At 41.2% G+C, this 22,655-nt stretch overlaps 4 protein-coding genes and 5 non-coding genes across 12 annotated transcripts in view; 8 read left to right on the top strand and 1 right to left on the bottom strand.

Moving 5' to 3' along the window:
- Positions 1–1,192, top strand: part of prkar2aa (protein kinase, cAMP-dependent, regulatory, type II, alpha A) — a 62,249-nt gene extending 61,057 nt beyond the window's left edge. For both annotated transcript variants that reach the window (XM_034209412.1, XM_034209411.1), the window contains exon 11: positions 36–1,192. In XM_034209412.1, coding sequence (XP_034065303.1) covers positions 36–160 — 125 coding nt within the window. In that variant the 3' untranslated portion in view covers positions 161–1,192. The remainder of the gene's footprint in view (positions 1–35) is intronic.
- A 1,065-nt stretch (positions 1,193–2,257) lies between these two features.
- Positions 2,258–10,022, top strand: LOC117542065 (N-alpha-acetyltransferase 80). The gene is made up of 3 exons (XM_034209541.1): positions 2,258–2,444; positions 8,132–8,850; positions 9,187–10,022. The coding sequence occupies exons 1-3, from the start codon at positions 2,329–2,331 to the stop codon at positions 9,297–9,299; spliced, it is 948 nt and encodes a 315-aa protein (XP_034065432.1). The 5' UTR covers positions 2,258–2,328; the 3' UTR covers positions 9,300–10,022.
- LOC117542119 lies at positions 3,612–3,725 on the top strand. The gene has a single exon (XR_004568378.1). It is a non-coding gene; the product is annotated as a U5 spliceosomal RNA (small nuclear RNA).
- LOC117542120 lies at positions 4,072–4,185 on the top strand. The gene has a single exon (XR_004568379.1). It is a non-coding gene; the product is annotated as a U5 spliceosomal RNA (small nuclear RNA).
- Positions 4,512–4,625, top strand: LOC117542126. Its single transcript, XR_004568384.1, has one exon. It is a non-coding gene; the product is annotated as a U5 spliceosomal RNA (small nuclear RNA).
- LOC117542125 lies at positions 4,936–5,049 on the top strand. Its single transcript, XR_004568383.1, has one exon. It is a non-coding gene; the product is annotated as a U5 spliceosomal RNA (small nuclear RNA).
- On the top strand, positions 5,388–5,501 carry LOC117542124. Its single transcript, XR_004568382.1, has one exon. It is a non-coding gene; the product is annotated as a U5 spliceosomal RNA (small nuclear RNA).
- hyal3 (hyaluronidase 3) lies at positions 5,865–13,682 on the top strand. The gene is made up of 7 exons (XM_034209537.1): positions 5,865–6,072; positions 10,201–10,493; positions 11,112–11,547; positions 11,630–11,777; positions 12,423–12,549; positions 12,840–12,929; positions 12,998–13,682. Exons 2-7 carry the CDS (start codon positions 10,227–10,229, stop codon positions 13,346–13,348), a joined length of 1,419 nt encoding a protein of 472 aa, XP_034065428.1. The 5' UTR covers positions 5,865–6,072; positions 10,201–10,226; the 3' UTR covers positions 13,349–13,682.
- Positions 13,683–13,798: 116 nt separating this feature from the next.
- Positions 13,799–17,439, bottom strand: si:dkey-20d21.12 (uncharacterized protein LOC556245 homolog). 3 transcript variants are annotated; one of them, XM_034209540.1, is made up of 4 exons: positions 17,111–17,439; positions 16,310–16,794; positions 15,436–15,654; positions 13,799–14,236 (listed from the first exon to the last, which is right to left on the bottom strand). In XM_034209540.1, exons 2-4 carry the CDS (start codon positions 16,443–16,445, stop codon positions 14,100–14,102), a joined length of 492 nt encoding a protein of 163 aa, XP_034065431.1. In that variant the 5' UTR covers positions 16,446–16,794; positions 17,111–17,439; the 3' UTR covers positions 13,799–14,099. The 3 variants fall into 3 exon arrangements, with proteins under 3 accessions (XP_034065431.1, XP_034065429.1, XP_034065430.1); XM_034209538.1 differs by having other exon boundaries at positions 14,057–14,236; positions 16,310–16,592; XM_034209539.1 differs by having other exon boundaries at positions 14,057–14,236; positions 16,310–16,452.
- Between the last annotated feature and the right edge of the window lie 5,216 nt (positions 17,440–22,655).

The raw sequence follows: 22,655 nt of genomic DNA, 5'->3' as shown, positions 1-22,655 counted from the left end.
CTCTCTCCCCCTCTCCCCCTCCTCTCTCTCTGCAGTAATAGACATCCAGGCGTTTGAGCGCCTCCTGGGTTCCTGTAAGGAGATCATGAAGAGGAACATCTCCCACTATGAGGAGCAGCTGGTGGCCCTGTTCGGCTCCAGCATGGACCTGAGAGACTGAGCCCCCCACACCACCCTCCGTGCCTTCTATTACACACACACACACACACACACACACACACACACACACACACACACACACACACACATCATGTAGTGGCTATACAGACTCCTAATAAGCTTTACACAGGGCGTACAAACACTTACACTCACACATACATGCACACACACCTTGTTGCTTGAGCCAGCTTCAACCTCTCAGTATGAACGTCTCTGCTGCAGTGACCTTAATACAGGTAAAGCAGCGGAAGGACATAAAACACACAAACACACACTCTCCAAACACACGTTTAAAAACACATCATCATGCTTCATACGTGCAGGTGTCGCATTCATGTGAGCACTTAAACAACTCAAGGTTGTTCCAATAAGCCTCAGAAAAGGCCACATCAAACACACACACACACACACACAGGGGTACAGATACACATAGGCAACCACACTTGCAAAAATGGACACATTGTGGTAAAATGGAGACGAAAAACTTTTAAAATCTCTGAAAAGGAAAATGTATCAAAAATGCAAAAAAAAAGAGAAAGAAAGTTTAAAGAAGACAGATAAGTTTTAGAAACGTTTTATGATGATAAAAAAACAGAAGCTTTGATAAAATATTATTTAAATAAAAAAAGTGTTTCCTCTTTGGGAGGCCGGGGTGCAGAACTTTGTGAACGCACTCCATTTCTTCCTCTACTGTTGTTGATTGAGTTGAGTTAGTGCTGGTGATTATTGCAGTACCACAGAAGAAGCAGTGAACAATAAAACCCTACGTTTTCTGGGCCATTGTTATTCTATCATCGACACAACACTTCATTGTATTGAATTAATTATTAATGTATTGTTATTATATATTCATTTATTATTTTTTTTGTTTTACTTTGACCAATTATGATAAATTCACCATCCATCTCTGAAAAAATGTAAAAACTGAAAAAAATTCTAATAAAAACATTAGTGCTTATTTCTCCTTGATTATCCTTGAATGAGTTGTCCTGGATAAAAAAATGAAAAAATAAAGCAAACATTTTGTTAAAAATCTGGACTCTTTGTTGAATTTCTACTCAAACTCAGCTAATCACTTCAGAATGTGTTTTTGAAGGATTCAGGTACAGTATATTTACACTCGCATATGATGGATTCAATAAACATTACCTTGCATTACAACAGCCTTGCTGCAAATGTTAAGCACATAATCACTGTTTGTTGCCTGAACTCCATTGTTATGTTAGTGCAACAGTATGTGGTGCCATGAAGACAATATTCTGTTTAGTGTGTTTCAGTGTTGCTGAGGGTTGCATACACGGTTGCAGACAGACCCATATTTGTATACGGCAATAACCTCTGTAAACAACTTTTTTATTTCTGTATGTACTTTAGCATAAAAGGGTTTGGCTAATTCAACGCTAATGAGCTTGCAGGATTCTAGCCATTTTGCATTTGTATCCTCAGGAATGATTGCACATACTGTAAGTCGCTTTGGATAAAAGGGTCAGCAAATGAAATGTAATGTAAAAGTCAGAAATGTCCCTCCGGGGACTCGTATACAGCCTATGACACATTCTGTCCTTTTCAACCCACACTTTGGATAGGGAAAAAGGTATGGAAGAAACATTTAAAGAGAAACTCACAAAGGAAGGATTATTATACAAGGACAGACAGATAGATGTTGTGTGTACAGAATAGACAAGCGGTACAATTACATTATAGACGAGTTTGTTAATTTGTTTAGATCCAGGAGGATGTCAAGCTTCAAGGCAGTGACGTAACTATTGACGGTGCAACGCACCGGGGCCCAGAGCCGGCCAGGGGCCCATTCAATAAAATAAAATAATAATAATAATAAACAATTGCACCAGGGCCAATCACAAACTGCTTTAAATTGTCACCAAACAAATGGCATCTAAGCCTTTGATGTCCTCCATCATCCATCGAAAGGCTACAGAAACCCACAATAAGTTAAACTGAATCGTTCAGATAGAGATGAGGAGAGGTAATACACATTTAAAATACTGCTGGGCTGTTGTACCTACTCTGAAGTACCAGTAGCTTTTTCTTATATAGTAACACTCCTATCCACTAGGTGGCAGACAATTCCGCAGCAGCCACATTTCCTCCTGTTACAGTAGAGGCAGGATTAACGGTTAGAAACTGACCGTGGAACAGTTCACATCGATGGTTGTTAGCTGCTGTGTTCCCGCGTTGCTGGAATCAACGCCGACCCCAGATCAGCTGTCACTGAAACGAGCACGGGAGGGAGAGCCCCGGCGACGAGCCGCGAGAATAAAGATGTAGGTAACGTAGTGAGAAACAAACACAAATGTAGCATATTGTTCGTTAACAAACAGTAAAGTTGTGGTCACTCCAAATTTTAAACAAATGTCACTTCATGTGAAAAGCTGAAAGTGAGCTCATGAGCTAGCTAGCATGTAGCACAGAGTTCCACCTGTGAGTGTGTAGCTGTAGTCTTACCGTACATGGTAGTGGGTTCGAAGAGGAAAAATGTGTCCAAAATATAGGTTGTTTTCTCCCCTACGACAGCCAACTGGTCAAATGGTTTCATATCTCAAATGAAAGATGTTTATAGGCTTCCCTCAAACATTATGTTTCATTCATTTTAGTCTAGGGCATGCAAAGATAGGACATTCTCATCTTAGTTGAGGCGACTATATTTTTGTATTTCATAGTTTTATATTCTATATAAGTATGAGATGTGTGTGTCTTACTCACTTTTATAAATCGCATGTTTAAGTTTACTGTCACAAGTTTACAGTGGGTTTGGTTACTGCAAAACATTTCAGAAGGAAGATGATTACAGTATGACAACTCTGAGTGGAAGTTACAAAGCTCTGATAGATCAAGCGCAATATTGATACATGTTACTTATCCCATATTTAGAAGTGGGTCTGGGGTGACGTCTACTCATAGTATGCAGACACTGCGTCAAAAGAAAAGCAGACGGTGTTCAGAAGGAATATAATGTCATGTTTCAAATGAACATACTAGCTTAAACGGAACGGCAGGCAACAACTATCTTGATGCGTTTAATCTTTGGATTGTTTGATGCAGGCGAGCAGTTTCTTATCGAAAACGTGTAAAAAAGAGAGCTATTCTTGCGTTATAAAATATTGGCTTCATTCAAACAAAGCCCAATCATAATGTTTTGTATTGGTAAGCAATGGCATTTGTTAAGTAAAACATGTTGAAAAGGTAGGGGCGTAACCGTGGGCGCCATGTTCCCATAATGCATAGCGTGCACTTGCTATCTTAAACGTTCATCATACAAACACTTGTATTTCCTTCAAAACGTTGCAATGCTGTAGTTAGACGAAACAAACTTTACTTTCCCTTCTGATACAATGCGGTTGGTATTTTCTTCGAAATATTTATTGACACACCGTGACAGAGGGAGCCGTGGCGGGGAACAGCCTACGGTGCTCACTCCCTGGTTATTCAGTACACTCTTGTTTCTCTTCAGAGCGCATAAATCTTTCGCCTTTTACTAAAGATTTCCGTGGAGAGGAACAATAAGAGTTTCAACTAATTTTTTGATGCCCTGCGTATGTGGGGCTTCCTGAATTGTCAAAAAAAAAATCATAAACCGTAAGAGACAGTCTCTGTTTTACTTCCAGTGCGTGTGTCTCTACCATAGACTGTATATATAAAGGTCTCTACCCAGCCTGTGAACTGTCCAATGTTTACGCACTCTAACGTTTCTGATGCATAGCCTACAGTTAACGACAAACACGTGGATCAATAACGTAAAACTCAGAACACGTTTTTTGAGTGCCCATGTTTTATTTCAATGCTGGGTTATTCCCTACAACCCGGTATGTATTCTGAAACGTGTACACACACCGTGACAGAGGGAGCTGTGGCGGGGAATAGGCAGCCTTGCTCGCTCTCTGGTTCTTCAGTACACTCTTGTTTCTCTTCAGAGCGCATAAATCTTTCGCCTTTTACTAAAGATTTCCGTGGAGAGGAACACTAAGAGTTTCAAACAATTTTTTGTTGCTCTGCATATGTGGGGCTTCCTGATACTGTCAAATAATAACATTTGAAACTATACGTTTTCTTGTCGCACGCGGAAAGTCTTTGGATGTCATTCTCCCTGTGATGCGTTCAATGAGCTCTCACAAAAAACGTACTTGATGGACCAATGCCCCACCGAAGCAGACAAACTCCATTGTTGCCCTTTTTAAATGTGTGTACTACATTCGATTAAATTACATTTGTTTCAATACAACTCTAAAAGATTCACTAACATCTAGGTATGTATTTTGAAATGGTGAACACACCGCGACAGAGGGAGCTGTGGCGGGGAATAGGCAGCCTTGCTCACTCGCTGGTTCTTCAGTACACTCTTGTTTCTCTTCAGAGCGCATAAATCTTTCGCCTTTTACTAAAGATTTCCGTGGAGAGGAACAATAAGAGTTTCAACTAATTTTTTGATGCCCTGCGTATGTGGGGCTTCCTGATACTGTCAAATAAAAACGCTTGAAACGAAATTATTTCTCCTTCCACGTGGAAAGTGTTTCTAGTTCCTTCTCCCTGTGATGTGTTCGATGAGCTCTCACACAACACGTAATTTATGGAGCAATAGAAACACCCAGTTGCTACTCTTTTTACAATGTGTGTACTACATTAAATTACATTTAGTTTCAATACAACTCTAAATTATTCACTACCATCTAGGAGAGTATTTTGAAATGGTGAACACACCGTGACAGAGGGAGCCGTGGCGGGGAACAGGATACAGTGCTCACTCCCTGGTTATTCAGTACACTCTTGTTTCTCTTCAGAGCGCATAAATCTTTCGCCTTTTACTAAAGATTTCCGTGGAGAGGAACAATAAGAGTTTCAACTAATTTTTTGATGCCCTGCGTATGTGGGGCTTCCTGAATTGTCAAAAAAAATCATAAACCGTAAAGAGACAGTCTCTGTTCTACTTCCAGTGCGTGTGTCTCTACCATAGACTGTATATATAAAGGTCTCTACCCAGCCTGTAAACTGTCCAATGTTTACGCACTCTAACGTTTCTGATGCATAGCCTACAGTTAACGACACGTGGATCAATAACGTAAAACTCAGAACACCATGTTTTATTTCAATGCTGGGTTATTCCATGGTTATTCCCTACAACCCGGTATGTATTCTGAAACGTGTACACACACCGTGACAGAGGGAGCTGTGGCGGGGAATAAGGAACCTTGCTCGCTCTCTTTTCCTTCAGTACACTCTTGTTTCTCTTCAGAGCGCATAAATCTTTCGCCTTTTACTAAAGATTTCCGTGGAGAGGAACAATAAGAGTTTCAACTAATTTTTTGATGCCCTGCGTATGTGGGGCTTCCTGATACTGTGAACAATAAATGATAGGTTCTTACCGTCGTCAGTGGAATTCTAACCCCTGTGATATGTTCATAACATACCAGTTGCTTTGGAGCTACATGTTGGAAAAACAAAGCTCAGGGAGAAGAAAGACAAGCAGAAACCACATTTAATACCAACATATTGAAGAACATTTATTTATTTATTAGCTAAGATAATTCAATAAAAATCACCTTTAGTAATATCAAATTTGCCATTGTAGATTTGTTTTGGCTTTACAAGATAAGAATGTGAGGAACTTGCTCAAGAGCCCATAATAACTCAAACGGTCTTTTCTCCCGCGTGTTGTGATGGCTGAATTAAGTAGAGCTGCTCACAGCAACACCTCCAGACACAGTCATCATTGCTGTTAGAAGTGACAGCTGTGCTTTTCTTTTTTAAACCTCGAGATCACCTGCTGTGATTATCAGACAGTGACCAGTTTCCTGTTCAATCTTTCCAACATCCCTTTTTTTGTGAGAATGTGACATTTCGTTGAGTACCAGCTTCAAAGCTGTCTGTCAGGTGTTCGGCTTCATCTTGTCTCTCTCGGTGAGTTTGTTTGTTTTTATTGTTGGTGGGTTTTCATTCTGTGTTTCCAAAACTCTACACAGACTATTTTAACCATTTTGATGAACCTTTTTTGATTTGGTATTGTTTCTTATTTAAACACTTGTGAAAATATAGAAACTCTTCAGTGTTTCTTCACCTCTTTAACATGATGAACTCAGCTCTGTGATCTGCTGCTTTAAGATGATTTGAAGGCCTAGTTGGAGACTCTTAACTTACTGAATGACTGATTAATTGTACTAGTCAACCAAGTTATTTAGGCCTTAGCGATATTAACTGTTGCCACCATAGGCATAATGAATACCTGGGGACATGTCCACATCACTTTGCATTAGGATAACTCTTTTTAAAATGTTCTGAGAACAGCGTGCACAAAGAATTGTACACTTAGTTTATTTCCACCGAGAGCATGTACAACCTGGAGGACTGTTCACTTCCCTTTTGGGGTGTCTTTCTGTTAACCCAAGTGGTGCCGTTTGGACCTGTGACATGTTTAATATTAGTAATAGTTGAATAGAGAATAGTAAAGCAATTGTTGCTCCCGCTATGCAGCAGCGTAGCATTGTTACTGCACTAGTTGTCAAATGAAGTATTGTAAACGTATGTATTGTTGGCAGGCGGGGGGGGGCGGCTCTTAATGCAGAGGTGGTTTTTTACCTGAAAAAGTGTTCCCACCACTTTTTCTAACAAAGTGACACCAATGGCGACACACAGCTATATCTCCTACATTGTGTTGTGTCACTTTGTGCTTCAAGCATACTTTTAACATCGTGGTCTAATAACTTCAATATAGGAAGGCTCAGTTTGAATCCATCACAGCCGTTTTTTATGTACAAAAAAAACAAGAAAATAGGCATAGAAATAATATTTGATTGAATCATTTTCAGATAAGTAAATGCATCAGGAACTAGTTTTTATGGATGTCTTCAGCCTGCTCAAGAAACGGTGGTGAGATGTGTAAGATATAAGTCACTTCCTCATTCAGACTGATGAGACAGGATGATGACTCCATTAAACCAATAAACACACACAACATATCTGCATGAGATATAACAGAACTCTGACAATGTAACATGTCAAAACATTCAAAGGGCAATGGCATTTTGTATTACAACTTATTGTAACACCAGGCTCTGCTTTACTCGTCAGCTGTTTGTGAGCTCATAGGGAACTCTGATACTCACTGTGCAGGACACATGTTGCCAAGATGCAAGAAGTGTATTTCTCATGAACCCAGTGCTTTTTAAAGTAGATTAAATGTACCTAAATATTCAATCAAGTCCTCAGAAAGGCATAGAGCAGAAACACTAACTTGATTGAATTGATTAATTATTGAAGTATTTCTTAAATGAAACCATACTTATTTGTGTTTTTTAGTCGCTATATTATTAGACTGAACGTCTTTCGGGGTTTGAACGGTTGGTTGGACAGCACAAGCAATTTCAAAATGACCTTTTTCAAAAATGATGGGTCATTTTGTTACTATGTTTTGAAATTGTACTTACCAACATGAATTGAGTAATTCATTGTCAGATTATTCTACAATGACATGAATCGTTTTTTACAGCCCTACTCTAGAGCTGTTTTGCGTAGTTTTGTGACTGAACATCGCTCTCATTGCTCTTCATAGTCAACGTCTCTCTCCTGAACACTCACCCTGTCCTCAGTGTCCATGAGCAAGGCTTACTGTAGCAGTCTATTACAGAAACTGAAGGGCAGTACAGGTTGCAGTGGAAACAGGGAGCGTTGGGTGAGATCTGCGGGAGATCAACACTCTAGTTTTATCCTGCTGGGTCATGTGTCTCCACTTACAGCAGCACGTTCAGAACACTGGATGATTATCCTGCACAAAACGTCTCGTTCATCTGTTCCATTTTACAAGACAACAATCTCAACTCAACTTCCCGTTGTGTAAAACATACTGTGATGTAATCAGACCAACCACACCATGGAAGAACTGCATGTTGCAACCATTTGCTAACATCTGTATTTTCTAACATTTGACACTGAACACAGACTGACTTTAGTTCAACCCTGATAGGTCTGAACCGGACTGTCCGACACACTCTGTTGGGAAAGTCTGTGAGATCTCCCCCCTGGACGGAGAAGATAAAGAGACGCAGCTCTCTGAGAAGATCCAGGCGGTTCCGATCCACCGGCGCCCGGACCTGCTGAGGTCCTGCGCTGACCTGGTGAACTCCGAGTGGCAGAGGAGCCAGGCGGCCCGGGTCCACTCCCTCCAGAAGTCCTGCGCAGAGTTCCCCGTGTGCCTGGTTCTCCTGCGGGGCCACAGAGGGGCCGAGCGGCTGCTGGGCCACGCCCGGCTGTCCCGGGTAGTGGGTCGGAGCAGCAGCCTGTTCCTGGAGTCAGTGGTGGTGTCCAGGGCGGAGCGGGGGCGGGGCTACGGTCGCACTCTGATGGAGGAAACGGAGCGCTACGCCAACAGCAGAGGGTTCAAGCGCCTGTACCTGACCACCCACGATAAGCAGCACTTCTACGCCCACCTGGGGTACGTGCTGACTACGCCCGTGCAGAACGCAGGCGCCATGACTGCCTTTGTTCCCATGGAGACGCTCTTGAGGTTCTCCAGAATGCCGGGTCAAGAGACGAAGACACAAGAGCAAACACGGACAAAGATGGAGGCTCGTGTACCACACAGTGCTTGTGTTGTGGGGTCACCACCTCCTTCCATACCTCCTTGTCCTCCACCACCTCCTTTCATACCTCCTTGTCCTCCTCCACCTCCTTCCATACCTCCTTGTCCTCCACCACCTCCTTCCATACCTCCTTGTCCTCCTCCACCTCCTTCCATACCTCCTTGTCCTCCACCACCTCCTTTCATACCTCCTTGTCCTCCACCACCTCCTTTCATACCTCCTTGTCCTCCACCACCTCCTTTCATACCTCCTTGTCCTCCTCCACCTCCTTCCATACCTCCTTGTCCTCCACCACCTCCTTCCATACCTCCTTGTCCTCCACCACCTCCTTCCATACCTCCTTGTCCTCCACCACGTCCTTCCATACCTCCTTGTCCTCCACCACCTCCTTCCATACCTCCTCCACCTTGTCCACCACCACCTTCATCCATACCTCCCCCTCCACCTCCTCCCCCTCAGTCTGCAGGGCAGCTTGTAGTTCAGACTCTGACTGAAACTCCCTACAGAGACGCTAAAGGAGTTCCTATCTACTGGATGCTCAAAGACATTTGACGAACACGCTGCATTCACACGTGTTTGTGTATATGTGCACACATCAATAGAAACATATACAAATTCAAAAAGCTCACTCACTATTAATGGTCTCTCAGACACACAAAAAGTAATGGAAGAAGACAGGGTGTAGAGCAATTCAGAGAGAAATGAGTGCCTGCCTACCAACCCTCAGACTGTGAAATATGAAAATCTTCATCAAACCATTCAGATTTGAGTTGTCACTGGGTCTTTAGGATATCTGTTATGGCATCACACTAGTTTACCGGCCAGTCAGTGTCCAAACGGCGACCTTACAGAGACTTGAGGTCACATAAAGTGAGAGTTAATTCTTTGGGAAGTAGGAGACATCTGGTTTCCAGCAATTACACTTTTAAGATTTCCATACTGTATGAACATTCTGGATGCGTTAATGAGTTTAAATATCTACTGAATGTAACTGTTTTCTCTTGAGGGAATCTTTTGGAAGATATGGATTGTGACAAAGGTCGAGTGAACGCTTAGTAAAACATATTTTAGAACATATTTTGGTTTATCCCAACCAACCACTCACTGTTTTTGATGTTTTCATGTGGAACTGTAATCTTGAACATGAGGATTATTGTGCCTTGTTGAACTGCCAGAGAACTGAAACGTTCTTAAAATCACTTTTTCATGTTGATGAGTGTAATTCATCACAATTCTGGTAATAAAGAGGATTTATAAACGTATACATTTGTCTTTCTTCGCCTATATTATTACATCTAATGTTTATTATTAATCAAATATAATCTTACAAGGAGTTAGAATTAGCAAAACAAAAAATAAACTATTATGGGCTGCCCAATATCAACAGTATGTGTGTATGACTTCTTGATCCCAGGGCAGAGCCGTTCCTCATATGAAACCTCTCTCCTGTCAGGAGGACCCGTCAGTGGGTGAGCAGCCATGGTGCTGCTTCACCTCCCTCTCCCCTTCCTCCTCCTCTTCCTCTTCCTCTTCCTCTTCTCTCTCACCCCTCTGTCCCCGGCCTCCCCCCATGGAGACCCCCACACCCCCCTGCCTGGTGCAGCAGCAGCTTCGATCCTGCAGCAGCGGCCCTTCGTTGTGGTGTGGAACCTGCCCACAGCTCAGTGTCACTCACGCTTCAACATCCACCTGGACCTGAGCGCCTTCGACATCGTGGAGAACCGAGAGCAGCGCTTCCTGGGACAGGTGACCCCAGAGGGTGAAGTAGAGTGACCCCACTTTACTGACTCCAGTCCGTGATTCAATTTGAAGTGTTTAGTATTTCCATGTGTCTGCCATTGCTATAAATAAGGTTAATGGGAACAGTCTGATCTGCTGTTACATTCTGGTTGTAATTATTACAATAACTGCTTTTGCAGTCATTGTACTTTTGAAAATGACTATTGCAATATATTTTTCACCCATTGGTTCGATCTTTAAATGAACTAAATATTACAAATTGGTTGCATGTGATATACAAATATGTTTTTAAATGAGCAAACACACATTTCAATTCTTGCCAGACGGCAGCAGGGTGTTCCTGGCTGGGTATTATCCCTCAGTACCATTTGGCCTCTAAAAGATATAGCCTTTGCTTTGAGCCGTTCACTTGCCTCTTTCAGCTCCACTATGGCTGAATGCTAAAGGGAAATGATCTGGATGGCTAGGATGTTGTATTTTTGCAGTTAAACCAATTTATCAGGGCAGTTAATGCTGAATAAATGTGCCCGCTGCTGTAAACAAAGGGTTGGTGAGGATGCTAAGGCTAAGTAGCTAAATGTGACATAAAACCAAAACAATAGTTTCAAATGTTTACTTTTCTAGAAAATGACTATCTTCTACCGCGACCGCCTGGGGAAATACCCCTACCTCTCCCGAGGCGGGGGGAAGGTAAACGGAGGGATCCCTCAGCTCAGCGACCTCTCGGCTCACCTCTCCCTGGCGCTGTCGCAGATGTCCTCCTCTCTGCAGCCAAACTTCAACGGGTTAGCTGTTATCGACTGGGAAGACTGGCGGCCATTGTGGGAGAGAAACTTTGGAACCAAGATGGAGTATCGGAGGCAGTCTAAGCTGCTGGTGAGACAGGAGAAACCAGATTTGTCAGAAAGGGAAACAACATTGTTGGCAACGAAGACGTTTGAGGAGAGCGCTCGGAGGTTCATGGGGGAGACGCTTCGAATGGGGGTCACACATCGCCCTGAGGGACTCTGGGGGTTTTATGGTTTCCCTGCCTGCTTTAATAATCACAAGCAAAAGACAGGTTTGAGAAACACTGTAATACATTGTTGCAGTTCATGATGGTGATGATAAAGACTGAGCCTGTATGTTTTACTTGGGTTTAGATCAAAGCTACACAGGACGCTGCCATGCAGGAACCGAAGAGCAGAACGACCGTCTGTCCTGGCTCTGGAGTCAGTCCTCCGCTCTGTATCCCAGCATCTACCTGCCTCCATGGCTGGAAGGGTCCACGGACGCAGCTCTGATGGTCAGGTACAGAGCGGAGAGACATGAGGAAGTGTTCACACCGCTTCAGCCATAACAACCTATGAACAACTGTTATTCACATGCAATCATACAAAAAGCTTTGTACACAGGATGTTCAAGGACAGTTCACCACAAAATCAAAAATCCATATGTTTCCTCTTACCTGTTGTGCTATTTGGATATATATATATAATCGACTGCTTTCTGTTTAATATAATGGAACTAGATGGCACTCGGCTTGTGGTGCTCAAGGCGGAAAAAAAGACTTTAGAAGAATCTAAACACCCATGTCTTTTTCCAGAAACCATAACCTGGTTTCCTATGGAACTATTATTCACCAAATCACCTCGCAGAAGGAAGCTTGCATCTACTTGCATTCACTTATTGATTTATGCGGTTTGGTAGAGAGAAAATAGTTCTTACATACTAACCTGGTCATGACACATTGCTCTTTAGTTTTTCAATGCTATTGTTTCCACTTTGAGCACAACGAGTGCCGTCTAGTTCCATTGTGATGGAGAGGAGGGAACGTCTCTATTCAACTCACACCAAACCCAATCTAGTTGTATCTATATGGTAAGATGAGAAATATATATGGTCTTTGGGTGAACCCTTTAAAGGAGTAACTGAAGGACGTTCCTCTGCTCTCAGACACAGACTGCTGGAGGCTTTGAGGGTGGCGTCAGTTTGGCGCCATGGCAACGATACTAACCAAGCCACACCGGTCCTTCCCTACGCCAGGCTGGCATTCACACACACTCTCACTTTTCTTAATAAGGTGGGATTACTTGCAACTCATCAAATCACACACTCTCATGCAAACACAAACCAACTGTGTGTGTGTGTGTGTGTGTGTGTGTGTGTGTGTGTGTGTGTGTGTGTGTGTGTGTGTGTGTGTGTGTGTGTGTGTGTGTGTGTGTGTGTGTGTGTGTGTGTGTGTGTGTGTGTGTGTGTGTGTGTGTGTGTGTGTGTGTGTGTGTGTGTGTGTGTGTGTGTGTGTGTGTGTGTGTGTGTGTGTGTGTGTGTGTGTGTGTGTGTGTGTGTGTGTGTGTGTGTGTGTGTGTGCAGATGGACCTGGTGCACACGCTGGGGGAGAGTGCGGCGCTGGGTGCTGCTGGAGTGGTGCTGTGGGGGGAGCTGAAGTTTGCCCAATCTAAGGTATGTAATGTTTGGCAGAAATGTGTGTATTTGCATGTGTGTGTGTGTAACCCCTCCCCTTTCTCCAGAATCAGTGCATCCTTCTCAGGGACTACGTGCACACTGTCTTGGGTCCCTTCGTCCAATCCTTGAGGTCGGACACTAAGCGGTGCGGCCTTCAACTTTGCCATGGCAACGGACGCTGTGCCAGGCGACGCCCCGGCTCTGGTTACATGATCTCCTCAGGTCTAGCTTTGACCTTTAACCCCAATGAAATCCATTTCCTCTCTGACTCCTCCCATGGCAGAGCATTTCATAACCACTTCCTGTGTCAGTGCTACCCGGGCTGGACCGGGCAGGAGTGTCAAGAGAAGAAGAACGAAAACAGAGAGAATAGAAGTAACAGAAATGTTTCTATCAAACAGACATCAGTCATTTAAAATGAAATAAGTGAATTGTGTTTATTTCACACAAAAAATCCCGAAGTATGCATGAACAACGGATTTGAATTAGATTTCCCTCCAAGTGCAAATCATTTTTGAGTTTAACTTGATGACACTTCATTACATTTTTCAGGATTTGTCACTTTTTTCCTCTTAACTTTTTGTTACTGGAAGCACCTTCCAAGTCAAGCTTTTAACCTACACTGCAGTGTTGTTGCAGCAGGAAACCTAACACAGTAATGGCTGCCCTGAGAAATATGTTATAAGGGGTGGTTGAGGTCATTGACCTTTAATAAATGTTACATTGTTTTAATTAAAAAAAGCAAACTAGTATTGTTTTTTTGTTGCATTTAATGATTTGTGTTTCACATCTAAGTCAGTCTTTGTATTTAACATGTTTAATGAGGCACAATGTCTGAATGACAGCACAAACAGAAGACACTGTTATATTAAGATAGTGTGTCTTTTATACATTACACAATGGCAACACTCATTCAACATTAATCCATTCACTCATTCTATAACCAAGTTATACTGCTTTAATGATGCACAATGACAGAATAAAAGAGATAATTGGAAAGTTACATTTACCAGGGCATCCAGAAACCTCCTATTCCTCAATTACATCAGTAACATGTAATCCTAAACACAGACAACACTTAGGGAAAATCAACTAAAACCCAGTTGTACTGCATGTTCAAGCGTCTCATGTCCAGTGGGTGTATCCAGGTTTAGTGTTCTGTGCATATCATGTCCCTCCTCCTAAAGCTGTCAGGTTGTGTCTCAGCGCATGCAGCTGTTGGATCAGCAGAGACAGCTCTGTGGCTGCAGCCTCTTTCTCCCTCACAGCCTCAGTCAGCATCTGGATGGCTCCACCCTGCTGGACTGGAAGCAGACGAGAAACAAAGGCCACTGTTAGTTTGGCTTAAAGGTCCCCTACTCTTTTTCATCAATATGTTATAGTTCTCAGATATATACAAAACATGTCTCTGAAGTGTTTGGCTCCAAATACTAAACAGATCGTGCATTGTAGCATCCCATAATCCCCTCTGTTTCAGCCCTGTTTCAAAAGTGCTGATTCTCTGTCTGTTACTGTAGATAAAATAAGGAGCCACTCTGAGAGATATTTGGTTAAAAAGAACACAATGGTGCTCTAGGAGGAGATTCAGGTGATAAGGTGGGGGGGGGGGTTACCTTGGTTAGTGATTGGCTAATGGTTCTGATCAAACCACCCCCTGGTGGAGGACAGGGGGTGCTGCAGCACCCTCAGCACCCCTACCACCGGTACCGGCGGGGATTGTTGTTAGCTTCTGCTGCGCTAACGGATATAAGAAGCTGTTTCTACAATAATGTGGAGGGAGAGTTCTGTCCTGTCAGACTGAGAGGCTCAGTGAGGTAAAGGGTGTTTATAGTTGTACCCCCTAGATCAGTCTCTAGTATTTGGGCGCTCAAAGTGCACCAGATTGAAGCATTTTACTTTAAAATGTTAAAACAAATCTTCCCGAGGGGGCATACCCCCGGACCCCCCTAGAGGATGTGACGTCCACCCCCCAATTAAAACATGTTCATACAATACTAAATAAATGTGAAGCCTTTTTATATAAGCTGTCCACCATGTCAATACGTTTCTCTTTTTGTAATGTATTGGTCTTTTGTAGAGGTTTTTCATTGTCAGCAAAAATCTTGCCTAGGGCAGCAAATTGGTCAGAACCGGCCCTGGTGTCATCCCCACAGCACCCCCCCCATTTGAAACATGTTCCCACGGCTATGGGTTTTTATATAAATGGATCAGGACAAAAAGTGAGAGAATCTTTTTTCCTGAAACGTTCAGAATGCCTTTACACAGAGGGGACACATGTTAATGTATAAAAGACAGGAAAAAGTGGATTTTACATAATAGGTGACCTTTAACTGAGGTACATTTACAGACATGTTCAAATAAATAGCATAGCTTACGTTTCAAATGTAAGTGTGAAATTGGAAAACAAATGAAAACTGCACAGACCTAACAGAACAAAGTAAAAATGTAAAATATCCACAAATTATTAGGAGAAAGTTATAAAAACAAATAAAAATTATTATACCCAAAAAGTAGAAGATGAGTAGCACGGTGAGCAGCAGCAGCGTGATGATAGCACAGCCCATGGCGTAGGCCCGCGATGAACTGGGGGTCAACATATCCTGCAGACGACGCTGCCATTTGCTGCTGTTTGGACGGCCTCTTTGATTGACAGCTGTCATGTCACATGTGTAGAGATTCCCATTGGAGGAGGGGGAGTTTGCAGGACGAGGAGGTCTCACCCCTGAAATCATGAGACACAGCGAGTCAAAGTGTGTGTGTTTCTTTTCGGCTGTGTTCAAAGTGTTTGTTTACCTATGTGCCTGTGTTGTAAGTGTGTGTGTGTGTGTGTGTGTGTGTGTGTGTGTGTGTGGTGTGTGTGTGTGTGTGTGTGTGTGTGTGTGTGTGTGTGTGTGTGTGTGTGTGTGTGTGTGTGTGTGTGGCCTAGCATTACTATACTTGTGGGGACCTAAATCTGTTTACACAGTCACGTGTGGGGACTCGCCTCCCTTATGGGGACAAAATGGAGGTCCCCATGAGGGGAATCATTAATTTTAGGGTGAAGACTTGGTTAGATTTAGGGTTAGGGTAAGGTTAAGGGTAAGGGTTAGGGTTAGGCATGTGTTGGTTATGGTTAAGGTTAGGATAAGTCTCCAGGAAATGTATGTAAGTCAATGTAATGTCCCCTGAAGTGATGTATACATGGTATGTGTGATTGTGTGTGTGTGTGTACCTTTTTTTGTCTGTGTGTTTATGTGTGTGTGCCTTTTTGGCTGTATTTGAAGTGTGTGTACCTTTTATTATTGTGTGTGTGCACCTTTTGGGCTGTTTTCAAAGTGTGTGTGTGTGTGTGTGTGTGTACCTTTTGGGCTGTTTTCAAAGTGTGTGTGTGTGTGTACCTTTGTTGCTGTTCTCATGGTGTGTTCGGTGGAGATCGTTGATGGAGTCCACCGAATGAAGCTCGATCTCGGTGAGATCTCTTTCGCTGACCCTGTAGAACTGAGGGGTGGTCTGGGAGGATGGGGGCCTCGACATCTCACCTCTTCAGGGATGGACAGATGGCGCTTCACTCGTCACAACTTCTTTCCACCGAATATCTGCTATGTAAGCTATGTAATATTCTTAAAGGCGTGCTTTGCAGCTCCCCACAGTATTGTCTTTCAAAGCCATAAGAGACAACTTCTTAAAAAAAGAAAAAAACATCCAATAAGATGGTGTGTGAGGGAAGCTCTGAAGACACTGCCTCGGATACTGCAGGTGCCCTAGTCTACTCTTGACTGACCAAAACATGGAATGGATTAAATGTTTGGATCTGGTTTCATTTAATGTAAATATACAATATTATGTCGGTAAATACAAAAAATGAGGATATGACGGGTTGGTTCTAAAATTTGAAGAGAAAGGAGGGAAAAAAGTCAATATATTCTAAGGATACAATGAAAAGAGAATTCTGTTGTATCTGTGTGTAAGACAAATCAATGGTTTGAAAAGTTATTTATAGAGCTGATTGTCAAAACCATAAACAAAATTGCTGGAATTTGAGTCCAGGACCAAATGACATGACAGAGTCTAATCTAATGAGTAATGACTAACTCAATGAATGAATGGATGATTAACTAACTAACTCATTACCTGACTGTACTACAGACACTGTGTAGCAAACCATAAAACAAGAGAACTGTTCTTCTGTCCCCACTTACCGTCTATTACAACAGGAGCAGTGTTGGGTTTTATATGCGTCTGCTTGTTTGTTCTTGTCAGTCTGCCGCTGTTCTCTTTCACACGGTCTCCTCACACTCTGACACCCGATTACCAAAACATGTGTCTGCACCCCCCCACAGGAGCAGAAACATTAAATATCCAAGGTTATCCAGGAGCCACACAGCAGTGAAGTAATCCAACCGAACTCAAATTATATCCCAACATTCATTTCCAGTCAAATCCTCGATGTTGGAAAGCAACAGGGAAACTCCGGCTCTTGCCTTCTTGTAAATATGTGTGTGTGTGTCACTGAGCAACTGCCGACTACCCCCCCCCCACCTCCTACTAAATTTGTTTGTCTGTATGTTCTGATTTAGCCCACCATAGCTGTCCTGCGCCAACCCCCTCCCAAATAAATGCTCATGTACAAACCCAACCCTGCAGCCCCTCAAGGCCCAAAATAGCAGCAGAGCTTGGGGTTATTAATAGTTCCTCAGGCCAAAGGATGACTCAATGATCTAGGTGGAGGGCATGATGGGGTCCATTGGGATAAACACACACACAAATACTTACATGGACAAATGTCATTGAGAATAAGCAAATTAGCAATTCTGTATTGCTACTATTTACAATGTGTCTGTCATTCCCTCTGTCTGTCCTTTGGACTTCCATATGTTGCGACCTATTAGTCTAATGATTTGGTGCTGAATTGGCGTATGTGATTCGGACTAGCTTTGGACCACATATGCAAACCTGGTCCATTTTTGTTCACCAAGTTTGTCCTTGTATTATTTATCTTTTTTTCCTAATATTGTACATCTGTTTTACTCGAACTATTAGGCCCACAATAAACACTTCAATGTGAAGTGGAGATCGTGTAAGTGTTTACAAACCTTACAAAATAAATAAAATCCAACCATATACTGCTACTGGATATGCAACTTAAGAATAAGGCGAAGTAGAAGTTCCTAAAACTGAAATGAAAGATACGTTTAGGAAGCTACCTGAAGACACACTTGGGAGAAGTACTCAGATATTGTACTTTAGAAAAAATAGAAGTACCAGAGTGTAGGAATACACTGTTACATTTAAAGCCATGCAATCAAAACTGTTATTCAAGGAAAAGTACAAAAATATACTTAAAGTACCGAAAGTAAAAGTATACTCATTATGCAGATTGGTCCATTTCAGAATAATATATGATTAGGCTATGTTTTGATTTTAATTATTGATGCGTTAAGTGTTATCAAAGCTGGTAAAGGTGAAGCTAGTTTTAATGACTGATGATGTGAATGTTACTCCTAAAGTCTTATTTAAGTATTAATTATATCATGATTGATTGATTATATCACACATTATTAAACAAAATATACAAAGTAACTAAAGGTATTAAATACATGTAGTGGAGTAAAAGTACAAGATTTACCTCTGAATTGTAGTGGGGTAAAAGTAGGCTACAAATCGCTCAAAATTGTACTTAAGTAGGCTGAAGTTATATCATTATAGACCAAGGTCTTGGCTGTTCAGCAATGTACCGGTGCAACCTCCTCATTTTGTATTTTTTTCATAAAATAGGTTTTTCCAGTCATTACTTTGTTTTTGTAAACACCGTCAGACACAATAAAAAGTTATTTATCTTTTATTTGTATTTAGTCTAATATGTATTTAGAGCTTTTAAATCATTATCTGGCATTCTAAGTACACATATATGCTGTAAAATGTTGAATATTCACTTTTGCTCATTTTTTATACTGTTTCACATGTGCTCCTTTAAAAGATCTTACATCATACAATGTTTACTTTTAGCTTAAAAAAGTAATGTTTTTTTACTTAAAAAACACATTTTTGTATTAAAAGAGACTATTACTTTAATAACTCAACAGCACTGAAGAAACAGATTACAAGCATATTCATTTAAAACAAATAAAACTCCCTCTGACGGTGGTGACTTTGGAACTGACGGTGGTGACACTAATCTGACGGTGGTGACACTGGCCTCATTACAACATACAATTCCAAAATGTATACCACTCAAGTCAATGCCTTGCTTAACAACTTTATTTAACAATTTGGTACAACAAATAACAATTGTGAGAACTGTGATAAACATTTAATTAAGGAACTTAAGGTACAATTAAGCAATATCATTAATAAAAGTAACCCACCCCCATATCATCAAATATCAAATCATCATAGTTAAAAAATAAAGTGATTACCAGTTGCAATAATGTACAATTCATTACTGATATCATCTTAAACTGTCATCTAGTGCCCCCTACTCATAAAATAATACATTATATTGTTCTTTAAACTGTATATTGGACGTGAAGAACAGATAACAAATAACAATTGTGAACACTGTGGCAAACATTCAATAAGAAACATATAGGTTCAATGAAGCAATAAGCTATCATTAATAAAAGTACCCCATCCCCATTAATAATCATCATAGTAAAAGATACCAGTAGCAATAAGATAAGAATTCATCACTCACTGTGAACTGAGTGCCCCCCACTCAAAACATAATATACATTATATTCTTCTGTATATTGGACGTGAAGAACAGATAAATGAATAACTACATCTTAAAGTCTCTTTTCCATAAACTGAAATGTTTCTAAATACAGAAAGCATTCTGTGTAAACATCACAAAACACATCTGGCACAAAAATAATAATAATTCATAAGTGAACTCCTGTGAGTATTCCCTGACTGTTTCTACATCACTCCACCACTCATTCAGCTTTATCAGGACGTAGGCCTATATGGTGTATATGTTTCTCCTCTATGAAGTCCATGACTGCAGCATAGTATTAATTTCGTCAGCTATTTTTTAATTTTGTTTTAGTCTTAGTCCTCTGTTAAATTTTCTTTTTAGTTTTAGTCATATTTAGTCACCTTCATCCTGTTTTAATTTAGTCAAGCTTTAGTCGACTAAAAGTCTGAGCATTTTAGTCTTATTTTAGTCAAAGAAAACTAATTATTTTAGTCTACTTTTTGTCAATGAAAACTGTTGAGTCTTTTTTAGTCATCAGATTATATAGAACATTTCAGTCAAACTAGTCTAGCCAAAACCAATAATTTGTCATTTTAGTATATATAAATAAATACGATTATATCTTGTCCTTATTTGATGAAAAACACAGGTTGAATGATTAAGAATGCAGCTTCGCAGAGTGTATCTGGTTTGTGGTGTTTTTACCAGCTATGGCCACATTGCTTCCCTTCTGATGAAACAATGCATTCGCTTTTTTTCTCCGCCTCATTGTAGCGAAAATGGGCCCAAATATCACATTGTTTCTTTCTCCCAAGCAGTGGTGGCTTTAGACTTGTTCGTTGTCAGTCATTTTGACGGACAGGATCGTAACATTTCCGTCATAATCCATTATTATCCGTCGAGTGCACAATTTATCAATCACTCGCGCTGACGGGGGGGTATTCGGTTAACGCAAGTGCGACCACTGATCCCAAGCCCTGTTGTTGCCATTTCATTTTCTGTTGAATAAGGTTAGTTAGACCGTGAGTTAGACCCGAGTCTTCCTGACAGTTCACAGTGTGCCGCTGCAATTCAAATCTACCGCCGCGCTCAGCACAGACACACAGCTGCTGCCCAGCCGCAGCACAGACACACAGCTGCTGCCCAGCCGCAGCACCGGAAATGGAACTGCTGGGAGAAAAACTGCCTATCAGAGATGTAACGTTATCTTTGATAATATTTCGTCTCCTCATTTTTCGTCAACGAAAGTAAAGAGAGATTTTGGCATAGTTTTTATTTAGTAAACTACATTTTCGTCTCGTCACTTTTCGTCAACGATATTGCATGATGATTTTGTTGCAGTTATTATTTACTGCCGTCGGTGCCGTCTCGTCATCGTCTCGTTTTCGTCATGGAAAAAAAGGTCGTTGACGAAGATATTTCGTCATAGTTTTAGTCAACAAAATTAACACTACTTCAGCAGACAGGATGTATATCTCCCTCGTCCTGCTTGCACGACCTGGTGATGACGGTTCCACAAGTTTGACCAGAATATGGTCAAATGGTATGAAGCACATATCCTTTCCACCTTCCACCTCTTTTGGATAGAATCGTGTGTTGGGCCCATGAGAGTGGAAAAACTCCACTTTCACATCTTGATGAGGTGCATCCATCCACAGTGACAGCCTTTGCTAACCACCAGTTCTGGTCATAAATGACCGCCAGCCAATCTCCGCAATGAACTACATCAGCAGATAGATCTGTCATAGTCCCGTCAGGACCACTCTTAGTCATTGGCTGTTGCTCAAATTCAAGTGTGGAAATATATTGTTTTAACATATATTTGGTTAAATGTTGTCATGCCATTTTCATTTGGCTTTAGTCATTGGAGATGCATAGCCTACAAGGGATATTGTAGGTGTACTATGTGCTATGTAGGTAGGTAGTAGGTGCACTATGTGCATCCCCCATGACGTAAGCCAAATGAACATGGCATAATAGTGAATTTAGAAAGAGAGAAGGCACACCTCATCCCCTAGGATTGAGCGATAGGCCGATGGCATATATATATGGTTCATCAATGGTGGTAGTAGCATGCAGTGTATTGTTATTGTGGTAAATAAATATACTTTAGCCTCCCTTGAGTAACATTTTGAGGTTTTTGTCACCACCGTCAGACAGTATGTCACCACCGTCAGACAGACAATCTGACGGTGGTGATGTCTGACGGTGGTGACAAAAACCTAATCTTTTACATGATATGCATGAGTTGTTCACATTAGCCATCTTGTTTCCCCTCTGTTGCTAGCTACCTCAGACCTCGTCTTAAAAAGTATACATTTATGTCATAATCTAATCTAATATGTTCTATACAAAAGAGACGGTGTTGACATGTTATGGTTGTGACAGAAGCAGTCAGATAAAAAATGTACAAGTTTTAGAGAAAATAGCAAATGTACAGGAGCTTGAGTGATCTTGAAGCATGCAGTAAAGCTGAAGGTTTGAAAAGGGGGTCCTAAGGAATGTAGCTGACCTTGTAGTTGCCTGATTTTATTGCTTTTTATAAATATCTGACGGTGGTGACGAATATGTGGGACGCATTTTGAGCAACCACAAAATTATGGTAAATATTGTTCAAAATTCACTGTTTGTAGTTTTTAAAACATATTACAATGTACTCTTTCATTTGGTAAGAATATTATTCTATTAAATTATTACTTTTTGTTTTTTTAATCAAGTTGAAATGATTATCTCCTATCCGAGGACAACTGATTTTGTAGGCAATGGGCCAGCATATAATCATTAAATTAATAAAAAATAAAACTAAAACTATGAAAGAACCATACATTTGTGCAGAAGACCCTCTGATTATAACCTTGATTCTTTTTATTCATGAAAATGTTATTCATTTCCAACAGAATTAGCACTTTTCTTAGTGGGACATGTTTTTGGCAAAGTTTCAAGAATCAGTGCTTTGTATTGATCTGTTGAAGAGCGAGACATTACCAGTGTGAACTGTTGCAGGGCAAACTACATTTCCCACAAGGCTTTGCTCCTTCCTCCATATA

Source organism: Gymnodraco acuticeps, unplaced genomic scaffold, assembly GCF_902827175.1.
Source record: "Gymnodraco acuticeps unplaced genomic scaffold, fGymAcu1.1, whole genome shotgun sequence".
Classification (NCBI taxonomy): domain Eukaryota; kingdom Metazoa; phylum Chordata; class Actinopteri; order Perciformes; family Bathydraconidae; genus Gymnodraco; species Gymnodraco acuticeps.
This window is presented reverse-complemented; position numbering and strand designations above follow the sequence as displayed.

Coding starts and splice junctions, on each gene's coding strand:
- LOC117542065 (XM_034209541.1), top strand. CDS start 2,329: ATGGTTGTTAGCTGCTGTGTTCCCGCGTTGCTGGAATCAACGCCGACC. Junction 2,445..8,131: donor CGAGCCGCGAGAATAAAGAT/GTAGGTAACGTA, acceptor CAACCCTGATAG/GTCTGAACCGGACTGTCCGA. Junction 8,851..9,186: donor ACCTCCTTCCATACCTCCTT/GTCCTCCACCAC, acceptor CCATACCTCCCC/CTCCACCTCCTCCCCCTCAG.
- hyal3 (XM_034209537.1), top strand. CDS start 10,227: ATGGTGCTGCTTCACCTCCCTCTCCCCTTCCTCCTCCTCTTCCTCTTC. Junction 10,494..11,111: donor AGCAGCGCTTCCTGGGACAG/GTGACCCCAGAG, acceptor TTACTTTTCTAG/AAAATGACTATCTTCTACCG. Junction 12,550..12,839: donor CTCTCACTTTTCTTAATAAG/GTGGGATTACTT, acceptor GTGTGTGTGCAG/ATGGACCTGGTGCACACGCT.
- si:dkey-20d21.12 (XM_034209540.1), bottom strand. CDS start 16,445: ATGTCGAGGCCCCCATCCTCCCAGACCACCCCTCAGTTCTACAGGGTC. Junction 15,655..16,309: donor CCATGAGAACAGCAACAAAG/GTACACACACAC, acceptor TCATGATTTCAG/GGGTGAGACCTCCTCGTCCT. Junction 14,237..15,435: donor ACTCATCTTCTACTTTTTGG/GTATAATAATTT, acceptor GTCTGCTTCCAG/TCCAGCAGGGTGGAGCCATC.